Raw genomic sequence first — 26,600 nt, forward strand, 5'->3', positions numbered from 1 at the left:
CTGCAAAGTCGCGAGTACTCTCTCTCACTGAGTCCTCGGCGTACTTTATGTATTTTAATGTCAGTTGTTAGTTAGATAGTAATTCTCACTTACCTTTCGCTTGGCGAGTAGAACCTATCTGTGAATAGAACCTGTAGTGGTGACTCGTCCAGGTGTTGGAACGGTAGGGTAGATGGTTGCCTGAGTGTCACGCACTTCCGATCACAAGTATGTTTATTCGTTACGGGTTCAATCTTTCGATTCGCGAGCGTTTTACAATTGAAGTTTTATAGAACCTTGCTCTGTCGACGCACTGAGCTTCGTAGCAGAGTCGTGTAGATTCTTGAGTATCGAACTCTGAGCGGTACTTCGCGGATTATCTTCGCGGGTTTCTGTACGGGTATTAGAATTGAATCCCGAATTGCGCGTGGCGCGGATTATTACTCAGACTGTTATATACGAGTTGGCGAACTAGACGGACTGGTCGAATTGAACGACTTGGACAAATTATTATTACTGCATGTAACGAATTGCTTGAATTGATCTGATCTGGTCGCGACTATTTCAGAATCTGTACTATGCGTGGGCGGGTTCGGTCGCGTTATTTTATATTGATGAGCGAGGTCAACGTTTGGTTTGTCAATTCGTGTGAGCCACCTTCGTTCGGGTCGTTAGCATTCTCGCTATACTCAGAATTTGCGGAACGATGAATTTGGATGGCGAAATAGAAGTTTCAAGATTTCGTCACAGGGCGTGACACCTGGCCGCTTAGATTGTTGCATATCGGTACGATATCAATAAATAAGTTTGTAAAAAAAAACTTTTTCCTTGAGCAATTGTATTATCCAAATTCATAGTTTGTGTTTTTATGAGTTAGGTGAATTTTACAATTTTGAGATGAGTGTAATTACAATGTTTGTTAGTTGGCGTGAATTTGTTGCGCTGGGTAATTTTTTTGCTAGTACTTCTTTGTACTCTGCAAATCGGTGTATTATAAAGAGTAAATGGTTTTTGGGTGACCATTTACTTCCCTCCCCGCTGAGATTGAGTGGTCGGGGTGTTTACCTGAATTATAGCGTGTGTGTTGGATATTATTGTGGACTGACACTTCTGGGCTTTTATTATTAAATTTTTAAATTTGAATCTTTTAGAATGAAACTGGTATTTGCTAGATCCTCTATTGCGGGAGGTATGCTCTGAGACGGCGGATTTCTCGGATGCGCTATGCGCTGGTTCTGAGTATTGTCAGGTGCTCTATGTCTTGTGGTTTCTCAGACCTCTGTGCGCTTGGTGGGGTGTTTGATATATAAATTTTCCCCATTTTTTGAATAAATTTTCTTTATTTTGAATTTCCGTGTGTTTATTTACGCGTATTCCTTGCGTTCCTTCCGGAATTCCGTATATTTAGTTTAGTTCTTCTAGTGTGAAGACTTGTATCTGTTTCTGCGTTATTGGTTGTGGTACAGGTGGTTTAATTGCAGGTGATCGTAGTGGGACGGGTGGTAATATTCTCCATTTTAAGCTGTTTGGTCGTTCTATTTTTATTTCATTCAATTCGATGTCTTCATTTCTCGTTAGATGTCCTTTTTTTAGAAGCTTTTTGATATTCTTGTTGTTTTTTAATGTCACCAGTAGGTATGTGATTGAGCTGAAGATGGCTCCCAATAACTGTATGGACCATCCGTATAGTATGTGTAGCCGTATATCCTCTTATAATTGTGTCGATTATTAATTTGTAGATGTGAATGATTATTAGAATTATTATTACTGCTGAGCTAATTGAACCAAATTTGATGAATTTTTCCACAAATTTATTCCACGTATTTTCCGCGATGTGGGATAGCCTGTTTTCCGTAAAAAGATTGTTGATTAGTGCTCCTTGTACATTTTCTTCTCCTAGCATGCCCCTTGCTATTGTATTCAGCAAGGCTGATTTTTCTAGGGGGAACATGATGTGCTGTTAGAGTTCTTGGTGGTCTTCTTGTGAATAAATTCCGCTTGATGCTAATGAATTTATTTCTTTGTATTCCCAAAATATTCATATTAGGTTTTAGGATTCCTGGGTTCTGTGCTTTCCTCGGTGTTGGTGTTAGTGCTATCAAATTGTTGCTCAATTTGTAATATTGTTGAATAATTGTTTTTAATTGTGTTTTTGGTGTTAGGAATCGTGTTTGGTTTCCAGAGGTGACTGGTAACTGAGTGTAGCACTTATCCGTGTGAAGTAGTTGTACTTCTTTTGGCGTGCATTTTATGATATGTACCGCCTCTCCTGCAATCCCAGCGATATATCCTGGTTTTTCCATACGCAAATTCGTCTGGTGAAATCGAGGCTATGGATTAATACTATTAATGGCTAGGGAATTATAGATTGTTCTTCTCTCTAGTTTGCATTTTTCGCTTAAAATATCCAGATATAAGTTTTGTATTTGAGCCCTGAAGTGTTTTTCTACGTATAGGAATTTTGAGTTAGTGTATGTGAGAATGTCTAAGTTTAATATTTCTTTTGACGGTTGTGCGTCATTATCGAATAATATGTTGTTTTGTGTTCTTTCGTATATGATTAGTTTTGGGTGTTCGGTTTTTGTTAGTATTCTATTACAACTTTTGATGTCTCCTTTCGCTGCTAGTGCGAATGAGATATCGGTTGTTTCTATTGTGTATAATGTTTCGCGATTGTTAGATGTTATTTTTGTTACCGGACCTCGGTATAATACGTCGTATTTAGTTTTAAGACAAGCTTCTCTCGGTAATGTTGGCCAGAAGGTGCGTCCTCCTTCCATGTCGATACAATGTTCGTCAGAAAATTTATAAACTGTTCCCGATGTTAAGCGTAATTTATCGTTATTAAGGCTAACTTGCGCAGTGTATTCTATTAGTGTAATTTTTATTAGGCCCTGTACATATACTTAATTCCATGTTCCGTAGTTATCGGAATAGAACACTCTGTACATGAGCTCTCTATTGCGTTTCCTGCAAGGCTTATTCCTACGGATTTTGTGGAATTTACTTTTAAATTCGCGATTGTGAGTAGTTGTTATATGCGGATTCTAAATCACTGGCATTAGCATTTTTTTTGCTGACTCAGCAGTAATTTGACACCGTTAGCAGAAATGATAACCCCCCACCTTCACAACCTCCACCCCTCTTCCCACCCCATGACCTTGAACTGAAATTTGACACCCTCACCCCACCCTATGACAACCCCCCACCCCATGACCTTGAACTGAAATTTAACACCACCGTCAGCAGAAATATGACACCCTACCCCCACCCGCTTCTTTATTTGTCATTCAAGGTCAAGGTCTGTAGCGAGCTTCTTTATTTGTCATTCAAGGACAGATGTGTTCCAGAAATCTACCTAAAGATATTCAAGAATAAGTTCAAGAATGGCAGTACGATATATTCTGTTAATTTATCCTATTGAAACTCCTATTGACAGCGTAGCTAATAGAAAATCTATATGGTCCGTGTCATTAAAATCACTGAAACCACCTATAAGAACTACACCCGCTCGAGGATTACACTTAACTTAACAGAGAATCTACTCGAAATCGAATCTATCCGCAGACCTAAATTGATTTTCGAACGGTGTTCGTGCGCAACGTAAGCGCGCATGTACCAATATGTAACCCTTTCTGACCCCGTTTCTTTGCCACGAGCCAACACGCCGAATCCAATTAGCATTCGCGAGATATTGTCAGTTTCCCAGTTATATTTAAACAGCCTCGAAGTGCAAGTTTCGTTGCACAGCTGCCTTTACAGAACCTTTGACAAATGCGTTTCGATTTCCAACTACAGAATGAGAGTTGATTACGTTTGAATCGGTAAGGTTAAAAGCGAGTATTGAAGCATCGACGATTAGTAAAGCGCTTTGTACGATTTCCGAAACACGCAACGAACATTATTCCGTTCGATGTCCTTTGGATTGAACGGTACCGAGTGGCGCGTGCATCGATGCCGCGTAAGCAGTATTGATCGAGCAGGTGCATTATGGTGCTGGCCCCGCAGAAGATGGCGGAGAATACGGGCTTGCGGAGATCTTGGCAGCGTGGATAGACAACGCTAAAATCTACTATCTGGCTATAAATGAAACGCTCGATCCTTATTTATTTTGCCTTCATTGGATTTTCAGCTGGATCGATCGACATTCATACTCATCGGAGATAATTAGGATTTTTTCTGGGATAGGCCAAGTATCTTAGAAATTTTGGGATCTTAGAATCTTTGAATTTTAGAGATATGAAATATAAAAATTTTTAATTTTGATTTTTAGAATCTAGGGAATTTTTGAACCCCGGGAATTCAGAAATTCCCTAGACATCGCAAGAAACATTATTTTCCTCTCTTACGATTTCTTTAAATCCCTTCGCCTCTTTGGTAAGGCTACATCTACTCAAATGTAGTAATATACCATATATAGCTCAATACCTTCTTTTTTAAACGTAAATGCAGCTAATGTGTCGACTCTATCTCATATTTCTTGCCCTTTGTATGCCCCTTTAATCTCGTAATGCGTTCCGCCTAATTGCACGTAATTGGCTGCCAATAACGGTAGGCTCGCGTGGCATCGAAATCAGAAGCAAGGCTGTTTATTAAATTGCACATGGAATCCATTATCTCGATGAACGTCGATCGAGCAGGCTGGCTGGTAGGCCAAGTATTCTACTCTTCCGTAGCTTATATCATCCCCGAATATAGCCGTGGTGTTCTACTGTTCTCCGTTGAAACAGGGTATATACTTCACTTTCGGAACTATGCCTATTAATACCTTTGGCTACGGGATCCAGCTGACCGCACGAGATCAGAGAGAACGAACGAGAAGTTGAGGGATTGGCGACCAACCGTAAAACGCCGATAGTTGAAGCAGACTTGCTTGATCGTTCGATGACTGTGCGGAGGGATACAGCAACTGTTAGCGAAGAAGGAAATGCTCGTGTTCGTTATCTACAGTGTACCGGGTGCTAAATCAAGTGCTCACTGAAGGACTCATGGAGAAAATTTATGAATTATCAACATTTCAAATTGTCAGAAGTTCAGAAATTTGGAGAAATATCAAATTTTCGAATTAAAAAATTAATCACCCATCGATGCCCAAAAGTGTGCATCAATAAAGAATGACTAAACACTTGAAGTTCATTATTGCATTTAAAAATTTTATTGCAACTTAAAGTATTGCACATCAAATCGAATATGATAAATGCTGAGGAGTTCCCTCAGCACTTCCTGAGAACTTCCTGGCGAAGCCAGAAATTACAATTTTGGTCTGTGTCCATTGATCAAACGAGCGTCGTCATGAATTGTTGATTCAGTACTAGCACACCATACTTAGATGGTAACTTCAACACCAACTCGGACCACACCATGGAGCAATGAGGTGACCAGTTGTACTCCCTCTGTAAGTATGGCGGTCTTCAAGATGCGCAATGGACTGTTCGCGGCCAGGGTGTAGTACGTGTTTAAGATGGTGTAAGCCAAATCGGATAGAGCCTTGGTAGGGTTGACGGCGTAGATAGCCTTGATGGTGGCATCTTGGATAGCGGTTGGTATGTCAGCTGTACCATTCAGGCGAGTCAGCAGACGAGCCCTGGCCTGTCCGATTCTTTCCCTTAGGCCAACAATGGGGGGCAACTGACGCAGGCTAGGCAGCTTAGGCACTTTGGTGACGAAAGTGACATTGGTGAAGTTAACTTGCGACAGCCATGATTTCAAGTTAGGGAGACCGCCGAAGTCTAAAATGGCGGTGTGATCTTTTGCATCCATGAGTTTTTCCACTTGTTTCTGGATGTCGTTTCTCGAATTCGTTGACGACGAGGCACTACTAGAAGCTGAGGCTGAAATTGCGTCTGCGGCTGCGGCTGCGGCTGAAGTGGCTGCGGCTGAAGCGGCTGCGATTGCGGCTGAAGTGGCTGCGGCTTCGGCTGAAGCGGCTGCGGATTCGGCTGAAGTGGCTACGGATTCGGCACTGGTAGAGTTACTAGAAGAGTTACTGGTAGAGTTACTGGAAGAGTTACTGGAAGTACTATTAGAGGAGCTACTAGAAGAACCACTCTCAGATGATGTGCTAGAAGAGTTAGACGCTGGAGTTCCACTCTCAGATGATCCACCAGATGATGGGTTAGAAGAGTTAGACGCTGGAGCTCCACTCTCAACGTCCCTCCTGAATTTCTGAAAATAAATTTGTTGTATTATTTACACGATAAAAGGGGCATTGAAGAGGGAGTGTATAGTGCTGATCAACTGTATTGTTTTGGGATAATTCTGGTTACATTACTTATCTTGTATAGGATACTAGTACAGAATTTTGTGTTCAGGCGTGATGATAAAATATTTAAAAATCATGCAATCACCCAAATTAATGCAGCGTACTTTGTAGTAAGTTAATAGGGTTCAAGAACTGTCTACTCCTTCCAAGGAGTATTATAATTGGAACAAGATTCACAATGTAATAATTTTCTGGACACTTAATGTCACTAGTAGAGCTAGGGAACCTGTAAAATCCCCTAGGGAAGCTATAGAATTCCTTGAGCGGCCTATAAAATTCTCCCCAGGTCTATAAAAGTCCCTAAAGGACTTGTGAAATTCCCTAAACCTAAGGGTTTAGTACCCTTGGGGCTATAAAATTCCCTGGGGAACTTATAAAATTCTAATCACATTTTATTAAAATACTATATACATATATTTCACAGATATTTTCTTCAACTACGAAATATGCAATTTTTACGAAGTTTGCAAGACAAGGTATAGTGATATATTCAAAACGTAGTAACTTACAGGAGAAGCGACAAGAGCGTAGGTCGCTCCAACAATGGCGAGGAAGACGATGAGTTTCGCAGACATGATCACTTTTCAACTCCGTACTTCGGTACTGACATCTTCATCCTCGAACAGTCGGGTATTTATACGAAACCGATGAATGACACCCGGAAACGAATAAAAAGCGAAGACAATGTAGTGCAGCTGTGTCTGTAATTATTGCATAATTAAGTGTCATTTCATAACTGATGGTTACTTATTCTAATTTACATTTAGCATTGTAACAAATTGTGAAAACATACACAACTTCTTATTCTTTTTTCTTCAAAAACAATACAATTCTGCGTTAACAATGTTTCTACTGAAATTATAATACATTGTGACGCAATATTAAATTATTATGAATTTCGCACGCGTTATCGCTTGAAAGGATATTTAGCATTCACAGACGACATTATTGACATAGTAAATGTTTTGTAAGTTTGGGTCACTATTGACCCAATTTGTAAAAAGATATAAATATCTTATATCTTTTGATATAAGTATCGCACTATATATTTTATAATAACTGTGCCATATTTTGAAAGCTCCAATTGAAAGCTCCAGTATTGCAATTGATTCCTCTTCAGTCACCGAAATGCACTCAAATCTTAAGCAGCCAATCAGTGGACGCGTTACTAATAATCTTCAACGATACCTCTGAATCCAGCGAACAGAGCATGTTGTGCGTCGCTTTCGTCAGAGCGAATCGACAGATCAGAGGCATTGCGTCGAGAACCGTCCTCCGGCATCGATGTATGTCGGAACGCGACGGTGAACGCGGTCCCTCATCACTCTGACTGATTAATTCATTGCTCGGCAGAGGGGTGCGAGGGGATGACACGAGAGATGGACAGCTCATACACGCGAACGCACGTGCGTAAAGGGTAGAGAATGTTTGGTGCATGGTAACGGACCGGTCGGACGTTTTGATTCAATGCTGCCTGAACACATTGACTAAATGACTTAAAATTAAAACGGATAGTGCAGCAGATGCGGCAGTCGAGGCTCAATCGAGAAATGCGAGCCTGTCTGCGAATATTGCTCGACTTTCAACCAGTGTACTTGGTTAATTGATCGAATTTCTTGAAATAGAACCGACCCCATTTTAAGTTCTATCTATCTTTTTAGAATGCCCGATAGAATAATGGCGATTGAGCGTGACGTGTGCTATATGCAACGACGTTGCATAAAATCATTTTAAGAGATTGAATTTCGTGGCTTGTAGAGTTAACAGTAATTGATTGGGATTTTTAGAGAATTTCCTTTTTCAATGTGCAGAATACTTTGTAGACTTTGTACATCTACAATATCGAGCGCTGTTGCTTTTCCTGGGAAAAATGGCACTCTAGGGGAAAATTCGTGTGTAAACATTTTTGAAGGAAAATTTCATTTCGAAATTTTTTAGGCTTTTTAAGATATAAAAATTTTGAAACCTGCAATATGGCATTTTTAAATCTAAATTTTGAAATTTGAATTTTTAAGCTTTAAGAATTTAAAATTTTAAATATATAATTCTTTTGATTTTGGAAACCTAAAGCTTGAAGTTTATTCATATTGTCTAGTAACATTTCTATATCGCCATTTTCCTTAAGAAAGGACTATACTACCTCGTTGGTGCAAAGCGTGGCACACAAGTGGTGGGTGGAATCTCGTGCAAGAGACATCAATAGAAACGGAAAAGAAAACGAGAAGCATCGTCGAGAGACAAATCGAACGTGGACATTCCTATTGTACGTAGGAATGATCGATCCGTAACCATCCCGTTGCCTTTCAAGGCGCACTCTCAACTCCTTTTCTTTTCCAGTATTCTGCTCGATATCTAGCGCCTGTCTTCCGTTAGGAAAGATCCCATCTGCCAGAATCGTGGTGACCTATTTCTACTCTCGAGTCATGCGATATCACCCAACTGACTTGTACAGTCGAAAAGTAGCTCTGTTACCAGTGAATCTAAACTCTTGATCGTACCTTAACACGACTCGCTTTTGCTTCTGATAGTCTATCGAATACATAGAAAATTCCTTTCTAAAAATCGCTTGTGACATAAAGAATTACTGAAACCGAAAAGCCGCGATGTAAATTCCCATCGTTTTCCCTGCTAGCTGAAAATTTTGCGGCTCGGTTGAGCCGCCTTTTAAAACATGCACGTTTGATTTGCACAGTGAACCTTTGAACCGACTATCCCCAAAGGCGATCGTCGATGCATGGAACACCCGGAAGCGGGTTACAGCTTGCCATTGACGCGTCGACAGGCGACGAATCTCGGCCACGAGGTTATTAAACCGACCAGCTATCCCTCTTTATCCTATACACGCTGAGTTGCCACGATTCGATTATTCGATCGAAAGACCTTTTACTTCCAAAAATGACCCCATTAAACCGGGAATCACGTCTCTTTTGTTTATTTTCCAGCTCCTCTCAGTCCCCACCCCATGACCTTGAACTATTTGTTCTTATCGGAAGACGACACAAGACCCTGCACACTTTTTTTCTACGTCTTGGAAATGATTTTTTCTTGGAAATGACACCGCCAGCAGATATATGACACCCTCCATGACCTTGAACTATTTACGACACATGACCCTGCACACTTTTTTCTACATCTTGGAAATGATTTTTTCTACGTCTTGGAAATGAGGTTTTTTGTTGACGCAGCAAATCTGACGCTGCAATTCGGGAGTATAGAAGGTAAGGGGTTTGCTAAAGTTCGAATCACACGCAAAACCGTAGTGACCATCGCCGCAAGTGCATTGTTTTGCGAGATTGTATTGTGAAAAGTGAAATATGTATTCTCAAAATTTCAAAGAGTTTTTTTGCCAAAGGAAACGCCCCGCAAGTTCTACTCAAGAAGAAGAGGCGCGCAAAAAAACGACAAGACATCAGGATGATGTGAAGTAAGTGTTCGAAACACATTTCATTTAACGCTGTCGGTATTTATTTGTTCTAATAACATACTTAAACGGTATTTATTTGTTCTAGAAGCGCACCTCAATTATCAAGTCGAATTTTGGGTCGAAAATATCCATTGACGGATTCCTGTACGAAGCATTTGGAAATCGGCATAAATATACTTGGCGACAATTTCTACCCACAACTCGTATTATCAGATGTCCGAAACAACCGCCTGGAGCTGAGCATAGTCACGTGGTCGCTGATTCTAACCGAAGCAGACAATGTATGCAGCTTCTTTGACGATTCAAAAGATACACACGACAATATTAACTTTAACGATATAAGTGTTGAATTTGGAGTGCTGTATGGCGAAAAAGTAATTAAATTGATTAGCAAAGATATATGTATGTGCATGATGAGGAAAACGTTTGAGAAAATGGTAATTTTAAATGATTGCATAATTGAAATGCATAATGCATTATATGATAAACTGTATTCGGTGGAACAAAAATTTAAAGAGTTTGAAGCATTAGTTCGGGAATACGGAGATGTAAAAGTGCTTGCAGAGGTTGTGCAGCATATCAAAGAAAATGATATTTATAATCCAAATTCAATTATCAATTGCAAATTAGTAGGTTTAGGTATTCAGGCAATAATAACAGCTGCGTCAACAGCATCTTAACAGAGAAAAAAAGGATTACTTCTCTATCTATATAAATCCAAACATCCCAGGAAAAAATTTCACTTCCTATACGATAGTCGTACGATGTGCATATGCACATTTGATCTTCGAATTAGCAAAAAAAGAATTCGCACCAGATTGGAAAATACTTTTGCCTGCGCGCGTTGCTGGAATGTTGTTAGCCAAAGAGTTAGCCAACGAAGAAAGTAATGGCACCGCGGAAAAGTAACAAGAAGAAGAAGACGAAATTGCGCAAACTTCCAGTTGCAAAACGTGGGGGATTTCTTCCAGCACTTGTACCTATTTTTGCAGGCCTTTCAGCTTTGGGCACTGTGGCCGGCGGTGCAGCAGGTATCGCCAAGGCAGTCAACGATGCATCTGCAGCACGGAAAACACTGGAGGAAGTGAAACGGCAAAATCGTGTTATGGAAGGACATGGACTTTATCCTGCAGCATATAAACGGAGAAAAGGAATTAAAGAAAAAAAAGAAGCGCTTCGGCAAGTTGTAACGCTTCCACAGGGCGCAATGACAAATGTACAGTTATATAACTTTGCGCGAAAGTTGAACTTTCCATATTTTCGAGGTGTTTTCATGCGTACAAATTTACCCTCTAAATCGTTCTTAAATGAATGCGGTATCGTGAATTTAGATAAATTGGAAGGTCCTGGTACACACTAGGTAGCTTACGTAAAGCGGAGTAATCGTGTTAAATATTTCGATTCTTTTGGAAATCTGAGACTACCGACAGAGTTAATAAACTACTTCGGAAACCATGTAACGATTTTATACAATCACACGTAGTATCAAAAATTCGATACGAGTGTATGCGGACAACTCTGCTTGCACTTTTTAGCTGGAAATGTATAAAATAGTTTCGATGCACATAGTCTTCACGGTTGCAAAGATGTCGTTGACGTTTACGTTAAGCGGAAAAAGTTCTGTGCTTAGCACTGATTACTTTCCACCTATAGACTTGAAGGATGATAATTACGAACTCGGACTCGTTGATTTTCAAGCTTTCAACACAATACCAAACGTTGACTTTACAAACAATAAATTTTACTTTGATGCCAATGGTGAGATCACGATACCGGATGGTTCGTACGAACTCGATGCGCTAAATAAATACTTGCAAGAGAAAATAATGGACAAGACAAAAATCATTTTATTTCGTACAAATAACAGCACTTTGAAAAGTGAAATACATAGTGATTGTACAATCGATTTTACCAAACCAAATAACATAGGATCGCTTCTCGGGTTTTCTACATATCGCATATTACAGCCGGAACAATGGTACGAGTCGGATAAGCCCGTAAATATTATGAAAGTAAATGTGCTGGGGATCGAATGTAATATTACGACTGGCGCGTATAGCAACGGTCAATGTGTTCATACCATTCATGAGTTTTCATCGCGCGTGCCACTAGGATATAAAATTTCGGAAAGTCCTACGAACGTCATTTATCTTCCAGTTATCGTGAAAGTCATTGATCACCTTAGTATACGCATTACCGGTCAAAACGATAATCTGATAAATTTTCGTGGAGAAGAAATGACAGTGAGGCTTCATATTAGGCGGTGTAAAAAATGACATGAATATAAACATAATAATCAATGTTGAACGGCTCGGACGACTCGAACGGCTCGAACGGGCCGCTGAACGGCTCGAATGGCATGCTAGACATTTTACGACAGATGCAACAGCTGCAGTAAGAATAATGATGTAAAAAACGATAACAATTATACAATCATTCAGTAGAGGGAATATATCCGAATCGGACACATCGCAAAAGCACATCGTCAAACGCTCCGACGACGATGCGAACGGCCCGTTTAATATACGTTAAATATCCGTTCATTTAATAGCCTTTCAAGAGAACAAGCAGCACTTACGCCAAACATTACTAGAAATAATGCTGTTGTTCACAGACGCTAAAACTCAACCGATCAACAATCCACCGAATGCATTATTGGGCACCCCGTTGAACGAGTTGCTAAAAGGATCGTTAGAAAATGGGTGGAACCAGAACTTCAATCACAAACGCACAAATTGTACTTACAGCAGCAATTACCACGGTTGCAGGAATGATAATCATGTATTAAACGGTGATGACTTTTTACAATACAATCATTTAGTAAGGACAATATCTTCAAACTGAACACATCGCAAGATTTGAGCGACAATAAAATAATTTTTAACAAAAAACAAATCCGACTTCGAAATGCACTAAAAAGTGTCAAATAGTTTCTATTTCATTTACACCAATATTCCATAGCTATTAATAATATCTACTTAATCGTTAAATAGGATACCAAATACATTTCTTAGTCCTGTGTCCTCTGATTCCGGCGCTTTGCCGTAACTTGTGTACTCCGGCCCTTTTTTGATGTCCCTGTTCTGGGAGAGTGCCACGTAAGTGGCATTTTTATGTTTAAATCTGGTGACGGTGGACGGTGATAGTGTATGTCCACCCCCGTCTGTGTTACACGGGATGTCATCGCCCACTTGGCGTACGCTCGGCACGCCACGTCTGTTTTACTCGCACTCGCGGATGTATAATTTACTTTTGATTCTTCCATGTTGTTCACTTTCCGTAAACTTGTTCATGAATGAACTCTCTCAGGATCTTGCATGGTCGATTTATAGAATGATTTCCCCACCATTGGTATATCTTATGGTGGTGGTATATCACCTCGCGACGTTTGCTCATCCCTGCTCCCGTCGCTCGCTTGGGCCCCATCCCTCTGCTGGGTGGGTTGCCCCTCGATGGCGAGTCGCTGCCGGTAGGGGCGTAAATTGGAAACATGGAAAGTTCCGCGCGATGTTCCCGTTTCAGGGTAGCGTAATTCGAACGTAGCAACCCCTTTTTTTTGACTCAGGATGTATGGACCATCGTACAGATCAAAGAATTTAGCGATCTCACGATCCGCCGCGCTTGATATAGGATTTGCTTTGATCAGTACGTAATCCCCCACGTTATATGGATACGCTGTGCGTCCAGCATTCGCACGTTCCTGACGCCGAAGCCCCTTTTTCCTCATGTTCTCCCGCGCAAGCTGCAGTTTGAATTCAGGTGGGATATCACGACATTCTCGCTCGGTGGAATTTCCGATCCATTTGTCCCACGGTCGGTTGGGATATGTTTTCTTTAATAATTCTAACGGTGTGTAACCCGTGCTGTGGTGATATAATTCGTTGCAATATGTCTCGATCACCGGGACATACCGTACCCATGCCGAGTGTTCCACATTTGTCAGGGTCCTGAGAATTCGACTGATCTCTCTATTAACACGCTCAACCGGATTGCTTTGAGGATGACGGATCGAGGAGAAGATGGGTTTGATATCATGGTTTTTTAGCTCCTCTGCCCACACCTTCAAGGTGAACTGCGCACCATGGTCGGAGATTATACATGCAGGTTTACCCACACTCGGAATGAAGTCTTTAGTTAAACGGGTTAGCGTCACTACTGTCGTGGCACGCCTGAGTGGGTATAACCTTACGAATTTTGAGAAAACATCGAGAAACACCACAAGGTATTTGAAACCTCCCCGCGCGGTTGGCAAGGGACCATAATAATCCACGGATACCAGATCTAGCGGCGCATCCGGCAGAATTAGCTGCATGTCTGCGTGGTTCGCGTGGGATAAGCATTTGACGCGTTGACAGATGTCACACGTTGCGATGAATTTGCGAATGGTTCTTGCCAACCTTGGAAAGTAGAAGGCTTCGGATATTAATTTAATACATTTATCGCTACCTGGATGTGCATATACCTCATGGATCTCCCGAATTAGGGAGTCAACATGACTCTCTGGGATGACACACCGCCATCCTGACATTTGATGGGTATGGAAAAGTACTCCCCCCCGAAGACTATACTTATCTTTTAAAGCGTCAGGGTTACTTGTTAGCTCTTGAATGATTTTTACTAGCTTAGGGTCCGAATTCTGGTGGAACGACATATTTGCGAGCAGGTGCTCCAGATCCTTGGAAAGCTGTCTTGCTAACACCACCAAGATTGGGACTCTAGTGTCATCCTTGGAATCTGAACTTGAAGCTCCGTGGGTTATACGACTAAGGCAATCTGCCGGAATATTTTCCTTTCCCGGACAGTGCCGGACCTCGATTGAGTAATCCTATATGGATAGAATCCATCTGGTCAATCGCTAAGGAACCTGCTGCTCATAAGGAAGGTGAGCGCATGGTGATCTGTTGATAAAATGATTTGAGCTCCATGAAGATAAGTACGAAACTTAGCCAACGCCCACACAATCGCTAGGAGTTCCTTTTCCGTGGTGAAATAAGCCAGTTCTGGGCCTTTGAGGGTTCTACTCCCAAATGCTATGGGTCTCAAATCACCCTTGTCGTCGTATTGAGCTAATACCGCCCCCAACGCGGAAAAACTGGCATCGGTTGAAAGGTAATATTCTTTGTTAGGGATTGGGAAGCGGAGCACGACAGCCTCACAGAAGACCTCTTTGGTTCGTTGGAATGCCTCGTCCATTTCAGTCGACCACTGCCAACGTTTACCCTTTTTCAGCAACCCCAATAACGGCGCAACTACTTCCGCGTGGTGGTTTGCAAATCGACTATAAAAATTGATCAAACCCAGAAAACCCCGAAGTTGTTTCACGTTTGAGGGGGTGGGGAAATTACGAATCGCCGCTAGCTTTTCTGGATCTTGTCTGAGCCCTTCAGGGGACAGAACATGACCCAGGAACGTTATCTCTCGTGTCATAAATTGGCATTTATCAATGTTGACCGTCAATCCATGTTCCCGCAATCGTTTAAACAACCTCGAGAGGTGCTCTAAGTGTTCCTCAAATGATTCGGAGATGCACAATAAGTCGTCTATAAAGTTGATCAGAAATGACTCTAGACCATTTAATACCCTTCTAAGGGATCGTACCAGACTTGCGGAACTAGTTTTTAAACCAAACGGAGTTACAGTGTATTCATAACATTTTCCACGATACAGAAAGGCTGTGTATTTGCATGATTCCGGAGCGAGAGGGATCTGCCAGAAGCTACTCGTGAGATCGAGGCTGGTCATGTAGTTGACTTTTGGAAACCGTTGAAAGATTTGATCGACAGATTCGGACATCTCATGGTCGGATAGAAGCAATCGATTTAACATTCGCGCATCTAAGCACAGTCTTAGTGACCCATTTTTCTTAACTACCGGGACTAAAGGGTTAATGTACGCAGTGTTCGATGGTTGGATGATATTATACTGTAGCATTTTGTTGATTTCATCATCTGCTTGCTCCAAATACTTGAGCGGAATGGGATAAGTTCGCTGGACAAATGGAACGTCTTGACGTACTATCAACTGGTGTTGGTAACAGTGAACACGACCTGGGCGGTCACTCCAGATTCCTTTTTGGCTCAGAATAATATTTCGCAAATGTTGGCGTTGGGAAGAACCTAGCTCACACGTGTCCAATTTATCGTCGATCCGTTTTTCGATAGCGTTGGGTGATTCCCGAACGAACGTAGGTGTTGTAAGAGTACGGTCGTCTGTCGTTGGTGTTTCTTTAAGAGATTGTAGTTTGATTACAGTTTTATTTCCCTCAATGTCGATGAGTAAGTGGTCTTCCCCTAGGTCTACAATTGATTGAAGGGTTCGTAGGATGTCGATTCCAAGTATGAATGAATGAACCAAACCTGGCACGACAACTACCGGTGCGATGTGTTCGGCAGAATGAAACTGTATCTTTACAAGTAATTGTGTCTTTAATCTCGCGGATTTGGACCCCGTTGCTCCAGTAATACAACTATTTTTAATCGGGAGGGCAGGACACGCCCTAAGTTCCTCGTAGTGTTGTTGGTACCAGGCGTCTGACATGGCCGTGATTGCACTTCCTGTATCTAACAGCGCAATCACGGGAATGTTGTGAACTCGTATTGCAATTCTCACGTAATCAGGGAAAAGTGTCATAATCGAGTTTGTAGTGCGATTCCCCGGTCCCTTGACCAGCGAGGTTCCTTGGACTGGCGCCGGGGATGAGCCACGTCCACCTATCGGGGACCTCACTGTTCGTTTCCCGACATATCCGCCGGCTCCTCGTCTTCCGCCGTTGGATCGGTCGAGAGTTCGTCGTCTACTTCCGCTACCCTTACATTGACTGGTGTATTGTCGGGTCGGTAATTCGGATTACGAGGTTGGTTTCTATTGTTGTCATATGGGCGGTTCCGGGGACCGTCTCTTTGTTGAAAGTTTCCCGGTGGCGGCTGATTCCGAAAATAATTCTGAGTGTTAGCGGTGTTCCGGGATTGATTATTAAATGGAACTGTAGGTCGCGCTGTGGTGTTCTGATCCGTGTTCCGCGACTGGAAGCGGTTAACGGTGCCCCCATCATCCCAGCAGTCCAGAAGTGCAAGGAAAGCTTCGACTGTCGTAATGTTTTGTGCTGACACGGCGTCGTATACCGCCTGAGTAAAATGTCGTGCCGTTAGATCGATAATTTCTTCATCTGTTCGTCGCGGGACTAGATCTCTTGCGTTCCCTATCAATTTCATCGCATAGGTGACCCGCGATGTACCCGAATCCTCATGGTAATATTTCGACTCAAGATTTGTCCGAATCTTTCGCTGGACAGCTGTGCTCCAGAACCGGTTAAGAAAACTACTGGCAAAGTCCTCCCACGTCCTTACCTCACTTGATACTAAGTCCCACCATTCGCTCGCGATACCCGTTAACGCCTGATCAATTATTAAGTGCATCTCCGCCTGAGGAATGTGCGCTAGCTTGATAAATCTTTCTAATTCGCGGAGGAATTTTGGTGGTCGTTTCGTTACCAACCCCTCGAATTTCGGAAGCTGTGGTTTAACCCGAAATGGACGGTCCGCCCCTGGGGCCATTCTACCCCGATCATTCGGACCTTTTATCGTTTCACGCGTTTCTCTTTGCGGTGGGCCCCGCGCTATGGAACCGCTGTGCCCCGCTCCCCCATCCGGTACTATTCTTGAACCAATCCCCTCTAGTTGTGTTTGGAAGCGCTTTACATCTTCCCGAATCTCTTGGCGAAATTGTGTGAGCGTTTGGAATAAGTCGTCCCCCTCTTGTGTGATCTTGTGCTCTACTTGTGACGCTAGTTCCTTTTCAAGCTGTTTGAAACGCGATTCCTGACGCCCTTGTCTATCCCTAATTTCTGATAGTAATTTCGCGAGACTTTCGAGAGTTACCGCGGATTGTTCTTGTGTGTCTCCCGGATCATCAACGTTCGACTGCCGTTCGGTGCGTACCGGGGAGCGCGGAATGTGAGAACCTCTAAAAACCGCGGAGTCGATTGACTCGCTTGGATGCTCTTCTAAGCCTATTTCATCGTCGCACGATTGGTCAGGTTGTTTCTTTGACTTGGCTCTTGTCGTTTTCGACATTTTTGAAGTTGACAGAACTCTAACCCTACCGATTCCTATCCAGTCGTGCCCCCTTAGTTGGGCGCCAATTGTAACCTTACTATTTGGGGGTCCGAGCTTTCTCTACTGAACAGGCACGAGAAGGAAAGGAAGGTTAGTGAGTATCGGAAGAAACGGATGGCAAGAAATGGTCGAGTTTTGATGTCGTGTCGAAACGTGCAGCTTACGCGGGATGTTTTGACAATAACTAGGCCAATATTTCTTCTACGTTTATACCGCGACAACAACAAAGCCGTTAGCAAGGTCGGCCGCGTATAAGAAGTCCCGAAATTCCTTCCTAGGTCGAATCCACGCGATTAACGGATCAATACATAAACATTTCATCAGTCGTTTCTATTGAATTTGAATAGTACAATGTGCGAACGGTTGACGTTCGCAAAATCCTCCCAAATATTTAGGGTTGTGTAACGACCCAGTGATAGGTACGTCACTGCACCGACGTATAGGGAGAGCGGTTCCCCAAGAAGGCGACTCGTATGAATGAAAATAGGGATTATAGGTTCGTATGGTGTGCGGTTAAGGAGTGAAATCCAACATTAATGTATCAAACTAAAATTATCTTTTATTTAAGTAAGTAAATTAACTATAATTGCTCTAGGTAAGTATAATATTAAGTATAACAATAGGCACGGCTATAATATGAAATACAATAAGAAATTATAATAGGTACGCCCTAGATAATGAAATACAATAAGAAATTATAATAGGTACGCCCTAGATAATGAAATACAGTGCAAAATATATGATTAACGCGACTTGATCTTCGAATACAGCCAATACTCTGTACAATTTGCCAAGTTACACTAAGTACTGGAAAACTATATTCTAGTAGCTTGTACGATACCTTCGGACACGAGCGGACTATACCTACAGGTCGCAATCGGTTTCTGGTCTAGCCAGAGCTATGCTAATACAGGCCTGCTCAAGGAGCTCCGCTCCTCGCTAGCTCTTTACACTTGAACGTGTGGCTTAGTATTAGCACGTGTTCAACACGTTGCGTACCATGAGTAGGGTGTCCACAGATCCGAACTCTCGTACGTCGCTACTGAAAGAGAAGGATAGAGCTAATCTCGCGCTCTATAGTTACCTAGGCAATTCAGCGCAAGCTTTTCCTCTACTTCCAGAGTATTGTCTGCATTTGACCGAAGCCAGGGAAGATCTGATCTGGCTCTGCGTGGAACGCCTCTATTTATAGTCAGATTCTGCTGACTTAGCGTTTTTTTTTATTATAGGGTTCCTCTGAATTTCTGGAATTCCCCATCACGTGACGGCCGAGCACCCCTGCTCCTTAGTCTACGCGGTCACCCTACTCTAGAATCTCACCCCACCGCGAGATCATCGGGGTTGCGCTGGCGCGTATGCATTCGTTTGTCGATCATTTATCGATAATCTATTTACCGACCGACTTACCGACTAATTGCTTATCGACTTATCGCTTATCGACTTATTCAATCAGACTATATTATCGATTCAATGAAATTTATTTATTATAAGAAGTATAATACAAATCAAACTAATTACTTTTTTTATAAATTCAATTAAACGTAAAAATTAACTTAACTATTTCGTACAATATTTAAACCAAAAATAAATCATAACAACAACAACGAAATGAAAAAGGTGCTGGGTCTTCTTAACGGGTCGTTACAGCTTCCCCCGTGCGTTTGTCTCTTGTCCTCAAGAGACTGTGATTGCATCTTCTGAGATGGCAAAGGGCGCAGCGGCATTTTTCTTTGCTGTTCCTTGGGGATGCTGATAGGACTCCAAAGTAGCGAATAACTTTTCCATGTTTCCTTCTAGGGTCCTCTTTTTGTAACCGTCTGTATGCTTGCCAGTCGAATTCTGGTATGTCGATCACGACTAACCTCCATCGTGGTGGTGGTGGTTGCGGTGATTTTATTTTTTCTTGTACTGGCATCTTTGAAAATTTTGTAGAAAACAAATAATTAATAAATGAAATAAATTATTAAAAGTATAATTCTACCTCTTTGAACTGTTTTAATGCTCTTCTTAATCTTTTTAAACGTTCGCGTCGTCCTGCGCGTCGCACCATTTTCGCTCTTTATAAATTGAATGTAGCGGTGCGTGCGTAGCGTCGCCTTGTATAGCTTTCTTTGTCGCTCTTTGTTTCTATCTCTTTCTATCTTTTTTTATGCTAATATGGCGGACTTGCGATTCTGCGCATTAATAAATCGAAGGAAATGAAAATGGTTTAGGATTACGGAATAAGATATGCTCATAAGGTTTAACAAAAAGGATTTATTTATGAAAAATTATGGAATAATACATGGATTAAATTAATTAAAGAAAAGAAAAAAAAAAGGAAAATGAACTGATCAGGGATAATTGGCTAGAGTACTTAAATAAAATGTTTCCTGGTCTCCCGCAGGTACCAGATATCCCTCATTGAAAATTTCAAGGGTTTCCGGATCAATAGTGTTCATAGCCTGCAAACATGTTGCACAGGCCATAGCTGGTCGAGTCTCGGCAAATTGGAACCCGCACCTAACGCAGGTTGTTTGTGCGAGCCCCTCATTTCTTTGTATAAAATGATGTGTACCGATATGGACCCAATACTTCTTACTTGGAGGGCTTATATGAAGTGCGCAGGTAGTGCATATACGTCCCATCTTTAAGTCCATAACGTACTCAAATGCCACTGTCAGATCTCTTACGCACAAAGCGTTTGTTATATTTGCACTTTGCTGAACCATCGTTTCTGTAAATGGAAGCTATTTTGTTATCATAAGATATTAAAACTGTCAATTTCATTGTCTATGCTTACTTTGTTTTATTAATTCTCTTTCTTCTTCTTTCTTTTTTTCTTCCTTTAAAATTTATTACGTAGCGTCTCTTTTTCGTGTGCCTTGCTTTTTGCGTTCTATGCGCAATATGGCGGTAGGTTTAAAATTCTGTATCTGCGCATGCGTATGTTCCGAAAATTATATAGATTGTCGTATCGACTTTTATTTTTGATCCGCGCTGTAGATTGGTCGATAGGCCCTCTTTAGTCGATCTTTGTGTACTATCCTAGTCTTTTTGGGACCTATCTGCAATTCTATGTTATTTTTCTCTATGTTTCTTAAAATAGTGTATGGCCCAGTGTATTCTTTTTGTAATTTACTTCTTCTTGGTGGATTTAAGAGCATTACTTCTTCTCCTGTTTCATAATTAATTGGACGTATTTTTCTATCGTAATAGTATTTTTGTCTATATTTTGATTGTTCTAGATTAATTTTTGCGGTTTGTCTAATTTCATGTAAGTTTTGTAATAGTTTATCTACGTAATCAGGATATGTATCTAATCTGTCAGATGGTATAAATTTTGATGGCAATCTTGCCTTTTTTCCATAAACCAGTTCATGAGGTGTGAATTTTGTTCCCTCGTGAACACTTGTGTTGTATGAGAACATTGCTTGCTGTAGCCATTCGTCCCAATGTTCTTGTTTAGATATGTAGTGTTTTAAATATTCAACCAGAACGTGATGGCTTCTTTCCAGGGACCCGTTTGACTGAGGATGGAAGGATGATGTACGGTACGTCTTGATATGGAAGATTTTGGCTAGCTTTTTGATTAGCGAGGATGTGAAGCATGTCCCTTGATCAGTGAGGATAGCTTTAGGACTACCGAACTGGCATATGAATGAATTAGTGAATGCTCTTGCGACGTCCTCGGATGTGGCTGATACAAGTGGAACTGCGACGGAGTATTTGGTTAAATTATCCTGTATAGTGAGGATGTAACTGTATCCTTTATGCGTCATTGGCAAGGGTCCAAGAATGTCTAGGGACACCTTATCAAATGCGTCTGAAGGAGTGTCTGTGATAACCATTGGCTCCTTATTCTTCATCCTTACTAGCTTGGTTCGCTGGCAGCTTATACAGGATCTAACGTAATCGGTAATTTCTTTTTTCATGTTTTTCCAATAATACTTGTTGCTGATTCTAAGGTAAGTTTTCCTGATACCTTTATGTCCTGCGACTGGGCTTTCATGATTTTCCCTAATTATATTTTTCCTTTCCTCTTTAGGTGGAATTTGGACCGTTCCTTTGCAGATAGTGATGTTGATATTAGAGTCTGCAAAGACTATCTGGAGAATTGCTTTTAAACCCTGTCTATTTGGCATGCTGCACTCCTGGATTCCTTTTTGGAGTAATATTTGATGAAGAATTTTAATTTTCTGTGGTAATGTTTCTCTAGATTCTACTATCATTCCAAAAATTAATCTATTTTTGATTTCATATTGCATGATGTTACTTTGTGGTTTAGAAATTTTAATCTTTTCATTTTCCATAAATTGTCTTGATTGTATATCTTCTGGTTGTCCTTCTTTGTTAAGAAATATTATTGCTGTGCCTTTTTTCATCCATAGATGGTCTTCGGTTTCTTCTATTTTTAATATAATTGGTTTATTGCTGATTATTTTGGGTTTTATTTGTTTAATTTTTGGTGGCTGATTTTTTTCTTTTTTAATTTTGATGGGTGTAATCGGAGCTGATAGAGTATCGCTTGAAGTCTCTTTATCTATTTTTCTTTTTAGTACTGGAGATCTTCCTCTTGTGCTTGAAGAAGAATCGATTTTAGGTGGTTCTCTGAAAATGTGTTTCGGTATAATTGTTTCTTCGTTGTATTCTTCTATTTCATCTCCAATTATTACTGGTTCCCTATTTATAGGTCTTTTCTGTGGAATGATATATTTTCGATCCTGTGGTGGTTGATGTACTTCTACAATGACTTGCTGTTCATTAGGTCTTCTTTTCTTTTTGATTTCTTCAGAGGAACATATTTTTGGATTTAAATTTGTTCTTTTTCTTGGTTTTGGTGGCTCTTCAGATACATCTGTCTCATAATATTGAGATTCATCTGAGCTTGTATAATCCTCTTTTACTCTTTTCTTTGTTGCGTTGTCCTCTTGAGAAAAACTTCTTTCTCGTATCCTGTCTTTCCGATATTTTTTTCTTGTTTCGAATTCTGAGGAATCGTCTCGTGGTCGTGTTAAATGTTTATGGCTTATTTTCCTTTTCTTAATATCCCGTGAACTAGATGAAGTTGTTGGCCTTGGTCTTCTAGGATATTGATGCCATTCTTTCTTCTTTTTGTGTTCTTCAGACTCAGTCGTAGTTGTTGGTCTGAGTCTGGTAGGATATTGGTGTGATTCCTTTTTCTTTTTGAATTCTCTTGATTCTGACGTGGTTGTTGTTTGTCTTGGGCGAGTGGGATATTGGTGCCACTCTTTCCTTTTCTTGTGTTTGCCCGATTCTGAAGTGGTCGTCGTTTGTCTGGGGCGAGTGGGATATTGGTGCCACTCTTTCTTCTTCTTACGCTTTTTTTTTGACCCAGACGTAGACGAATGCAGCCTCTTAGCATGTATTTGCAGGGCGTTTATATCTTCGATTGGATTTCTCGAAAGAGCGTCAGCGTTTATATTTTGTTTGCCTGGTTTGTACTTTATTTCATAATCGTACTCGCTCAATCTCAATTTCCATCGCATGAGTCTCGATGTAGGATCTGTGAGACTATTTAGCCAGATCAATGGTTTGTGATCTGTAATTAGATAAAACTTCCTGCCAAATATATATGGTCTGAAGTGATTTACTGCAAATATTACAGCAAGTAATTCTCTCTCTGTTGCGGAATATTGCGTTTCCGGCTTATTCATTACTCTTGAGGCGTAAGCTACTGGCTGATCCTTTCCTATCTCTCCTTGACTTAGGACTGCTCCTACCGCTGTTCCGGATGCATCAGTGGTTATATTAAATGGTCTCTTAAAGTCTGGATATTGCAGGATCGGTTCTTCGCATAATACGTTTCTCAAGAATTCGAAGGCTTGCTGCTGTTGGCTGGACCACTCGAATTTTTGTTCTTTCTTCGTCAGGTCGGATAATGGCTTGGCTATCTTAGAGAAGTCTTTAATAAAACGTCTGTAGTATCCGCACAATCCCAGAAATTGTCTAATGTTTTTGACAGTCTTAGGAATGGGGAACCTCTGGACCGCTTCAACCTTTGCTGGGTCAGGTCTTACACCGTCTTCTGTAATTATGTGACCCAGGTACGCTACTTCTTTCTTCAGAAATTGGCATTTGTCAGGTTGCAAGCATAAGTTTGCTTCTCTGAGCTTTGCCATCATCCTATTGACTTTGGTTTCGTGTTCTTGTAACGAACTTGCATAAATTACAATGTCATCGATGAACACGAATAGTTCCAGTCCTTGCAGTCCGTCTAGGATGTTGTTCATCAGACGTTGGAACGTAGCTGCAGCATTTTTCAACCCAAAAGGCATTCTGTTGAATTCAAAGTGCCCAAATGGTGTCGAAAATGCCGTCTTATGCTTGTCTTCTGGATGCATTGGTGTTTGATGAAAACTGGACTTCAAATCAAACACGGAGAAGTATTTTGCGCTTCCCACTTGATCCAGGATGTCTGTAATATTGGGTAGTGGATAGGCATCGCTGATTGTTTTTTCGTTTAGCTTTCGGAAATCAATCACCAATCTCCACAATTTGTTTCCCTGTGAATCCTGTTTCTTAGGTACTATCCACAAGGGGGAGTTAAATGGTGACGATGAATGTTTGATTACTCCTTTCTCAAGGAGATCATTTACTTGATGATTGATTTCGTCTTTTAACGCATGAGGATACCTGTATTGTTTAACGTTTACAGGCATCTCATCCGTTGTGATGATTCTATGGTAGATTTTATTTGTTGCTGGGAGTTTATCTCCATCTATATAAAATCTGTCAGCGTGCTCTTTTACTATATCCTCTACATTGGCAAATTCTTCTTGATTGAGATGGTCTGTTTGTAGTATCTTTAGAATCTTTTGGGCTCGCTCAGGTTCTTGGTGGACTGCATCTTCATCTTGTGGTGCTTCTTCATATTGTTGCAGTTCAACAGCTGGCATTTCAATTTCTATATCTTCTGCTCCAACGTTGATTGCGTATAGAAATGCTATGCCATCCCGGTTCGTGACTATGGCATTCCCCATATATAGTTGTGGGTGAAGCTGCAGTTTTGGGACAAAACCGGTTTTTATTTCTGTGTTTGACACCTTTATGGGTATCATGGTTTTTGTCCTGGATGGTATTACTACTGCTGGTTGTTTGAACGGTATTATATTGTTGTTTACGATCAATATAGATTTAGCGTAATTGATGCTAGCTCCACTGCTTTTAAAGTATTCCGTGCCCAAAATTCCGTCTTGTTCAATTGGTAATTCTTCAATAATGTGGAAGATGGATTCTGTCTCCAGTATTTTTACTTTGATGTATCCTGTAGTGTAAATTGAGCTTTTAGTTATCCCGTTTAATTGAAAAATTATATCTGTATTTATAGTTATTTTATTTGAGATTGCTTGTTTCTTAATTATATTAATGTCTGACCCTGTGTCGACCATGAATAATGCCTTTTGATTTTTGAAGTTTTCACTTAATAGTTCGACACTGGGAGACTTATTTATCTCTCCTAAGTTCAGGTATAAGTTCGCTTTCTTACGTACCTGTTGTACTTGTGGAGTTTGCTGGAGTCTTTGACTTTTGACACGCTCCTGATATACTTTCTTTCGGCACTCTTGAATCGTATGGCCGATGTTTTGGCAAAATTCGCAAATTGGCGCTCTATTTTGTGTCCAATTTCGATTCTGCCTTGGCATAGGTTGATTCTTGTGGGCTTGATTTGGCTGCGCAAAATCCTGAGGGACCCCTGGTCTTCCTTGCTGGTCCTTAAACCAGCAGGTTTCCAAGGTGTGCCCGGACCTTTGGCAGTGCTGACAGTATTTTGCTGGCCAGTGGGCCCTCGACGTGGATTGTCTTTGGAACCTCTGACTGCAGCATACACTGGTACTGTGCCCATATCCGTAACAATTGTTGCATTGTTCGGCTGTAATGAATCCTTGCGATAATTTAACCTTCGTTAGGTTCTCTATGCTCTCAGCTTCTGCTAGGATTGCTGCGCTTATTGCATCTTCAAGACTGTCAAAATTTTGATTTCTCATCCGACTATGTACCTCTTGTTTTAAACCTGTCAGGAATGCTCTGACGGTATTTGTTTCCGAGGATTGGTTGTATCCTTCAACCTGATCTGGGAACTCCATCTCGTTGCAACTCTTGATCTGTATCAAGAGTCCCGAAACGCGGCTGCCGTAGTCTACGACTGCCTCGGTCGGCGCTTGTACCATCCTTGCCATATCGCCACATAGCTGCATTGAAGTGAACAGCGGGGCGAAACGAGACTTTATTACGGCAATTAATTCTTCAATAGTGTCGTAGTCTCCGTTTTGTACCACTCTTGAAGCTTGCCCGTAAAATTTGTTCTTGATCAGCTGCACCAATCCGTACTCAGCATTTGGGGAGATTATATTCTTCGCCTTAAAACAGCTCTTTGCAAATTGATAAACAGGTATATTGCGGCCGTTGAATGCTGGTACGATGTCCGCTGCATCACGAATGCTGATCGGTCGGCTTCCTTCGGTTGATCCGCTGGCTGATGTGCCGGCTGGTATATCGGCTGTTCCGTTGGGCATCTTGATGTTTGCTTATTAATATATATGTTTAACTCTCTATATCTACCCTGCTATATATTTTTTTTTTTCTTTTTTATTTTATTTATCTGTCTTTATTTTATTCCAGGCTTGACCATTAATGTCCGCAGAGATACGATTTTCTCATTACCACTCGAACAATCCCACCGCTGTCACCAAAATTTTTTCTCTTAACTATTTACGTGTAACGACCCAGTGATAGGTACGTCACTGCACCGACGTATAGGGAGAGCGGTTCCCCAAGAAGGCGACTCGTATGAATGAAAATAGGGATTATAGGTTCGTGT

General features: G+C 41.2%; 2 protein-coding genes across 2 annotated transcripts; both read right to left on the bottom strand.

The window, feature by feature from the left end:
- Positions 1 to 13,023: 13,023 nt before the first annotated feature.
- LOC143305941 (KRAB-A domain-containing protein 2-like) lies at positions 13,024 to 13,977 on the bottom strand. The gene has a single exon (XM_076691275.1). It carries the CDS (start codon positions 13,975 to 13,977, stop codon positions 13,024 to 13,026), a length of 954 nt encoding a protein of 317 aa, XP_076547390.1.
- A 10,786-nt stretch (positions 13,978 to 24,763) lies between these two features.
- LOC143305942 (uncharacterized) lies at positions 24,764 to 26,295 on the bottom strand. Its single transcript, XM_076691276.1, has 2 exons — positions 25,273 to 26,295; positions 24,764 to 25,046 (listed from the first exon to the last, which is right to left on the bottom strand). Exons 1-2 carry the CDS (start codon positions 26,293 to 26,295, stop codon positions 25,032 to 25,034), a joined length of 1,038 nt encoding a protein of 345 aa, XP_076547391.1. The 3' UTR covers positions 24,764 to 25,031.
- Between the last annotated feature and the right edge of the window lie 305 nt (positions 26,296 to 26,600).

This window comes from Osmia lignaria, chromosome 12 (genome assembly GCF_051020975.1).
Source record: "Osmia lignaria lignaria isolate PbOS001 chromosome 12, iyOsmLign1, whole genome shotgun sequence".
Lineage (NCBI taxonomy): Eukaryota > Metazoa > Arthropoda > Insecta > Hymenoptera > Megachilidae > Osmia > Osmia lignaria.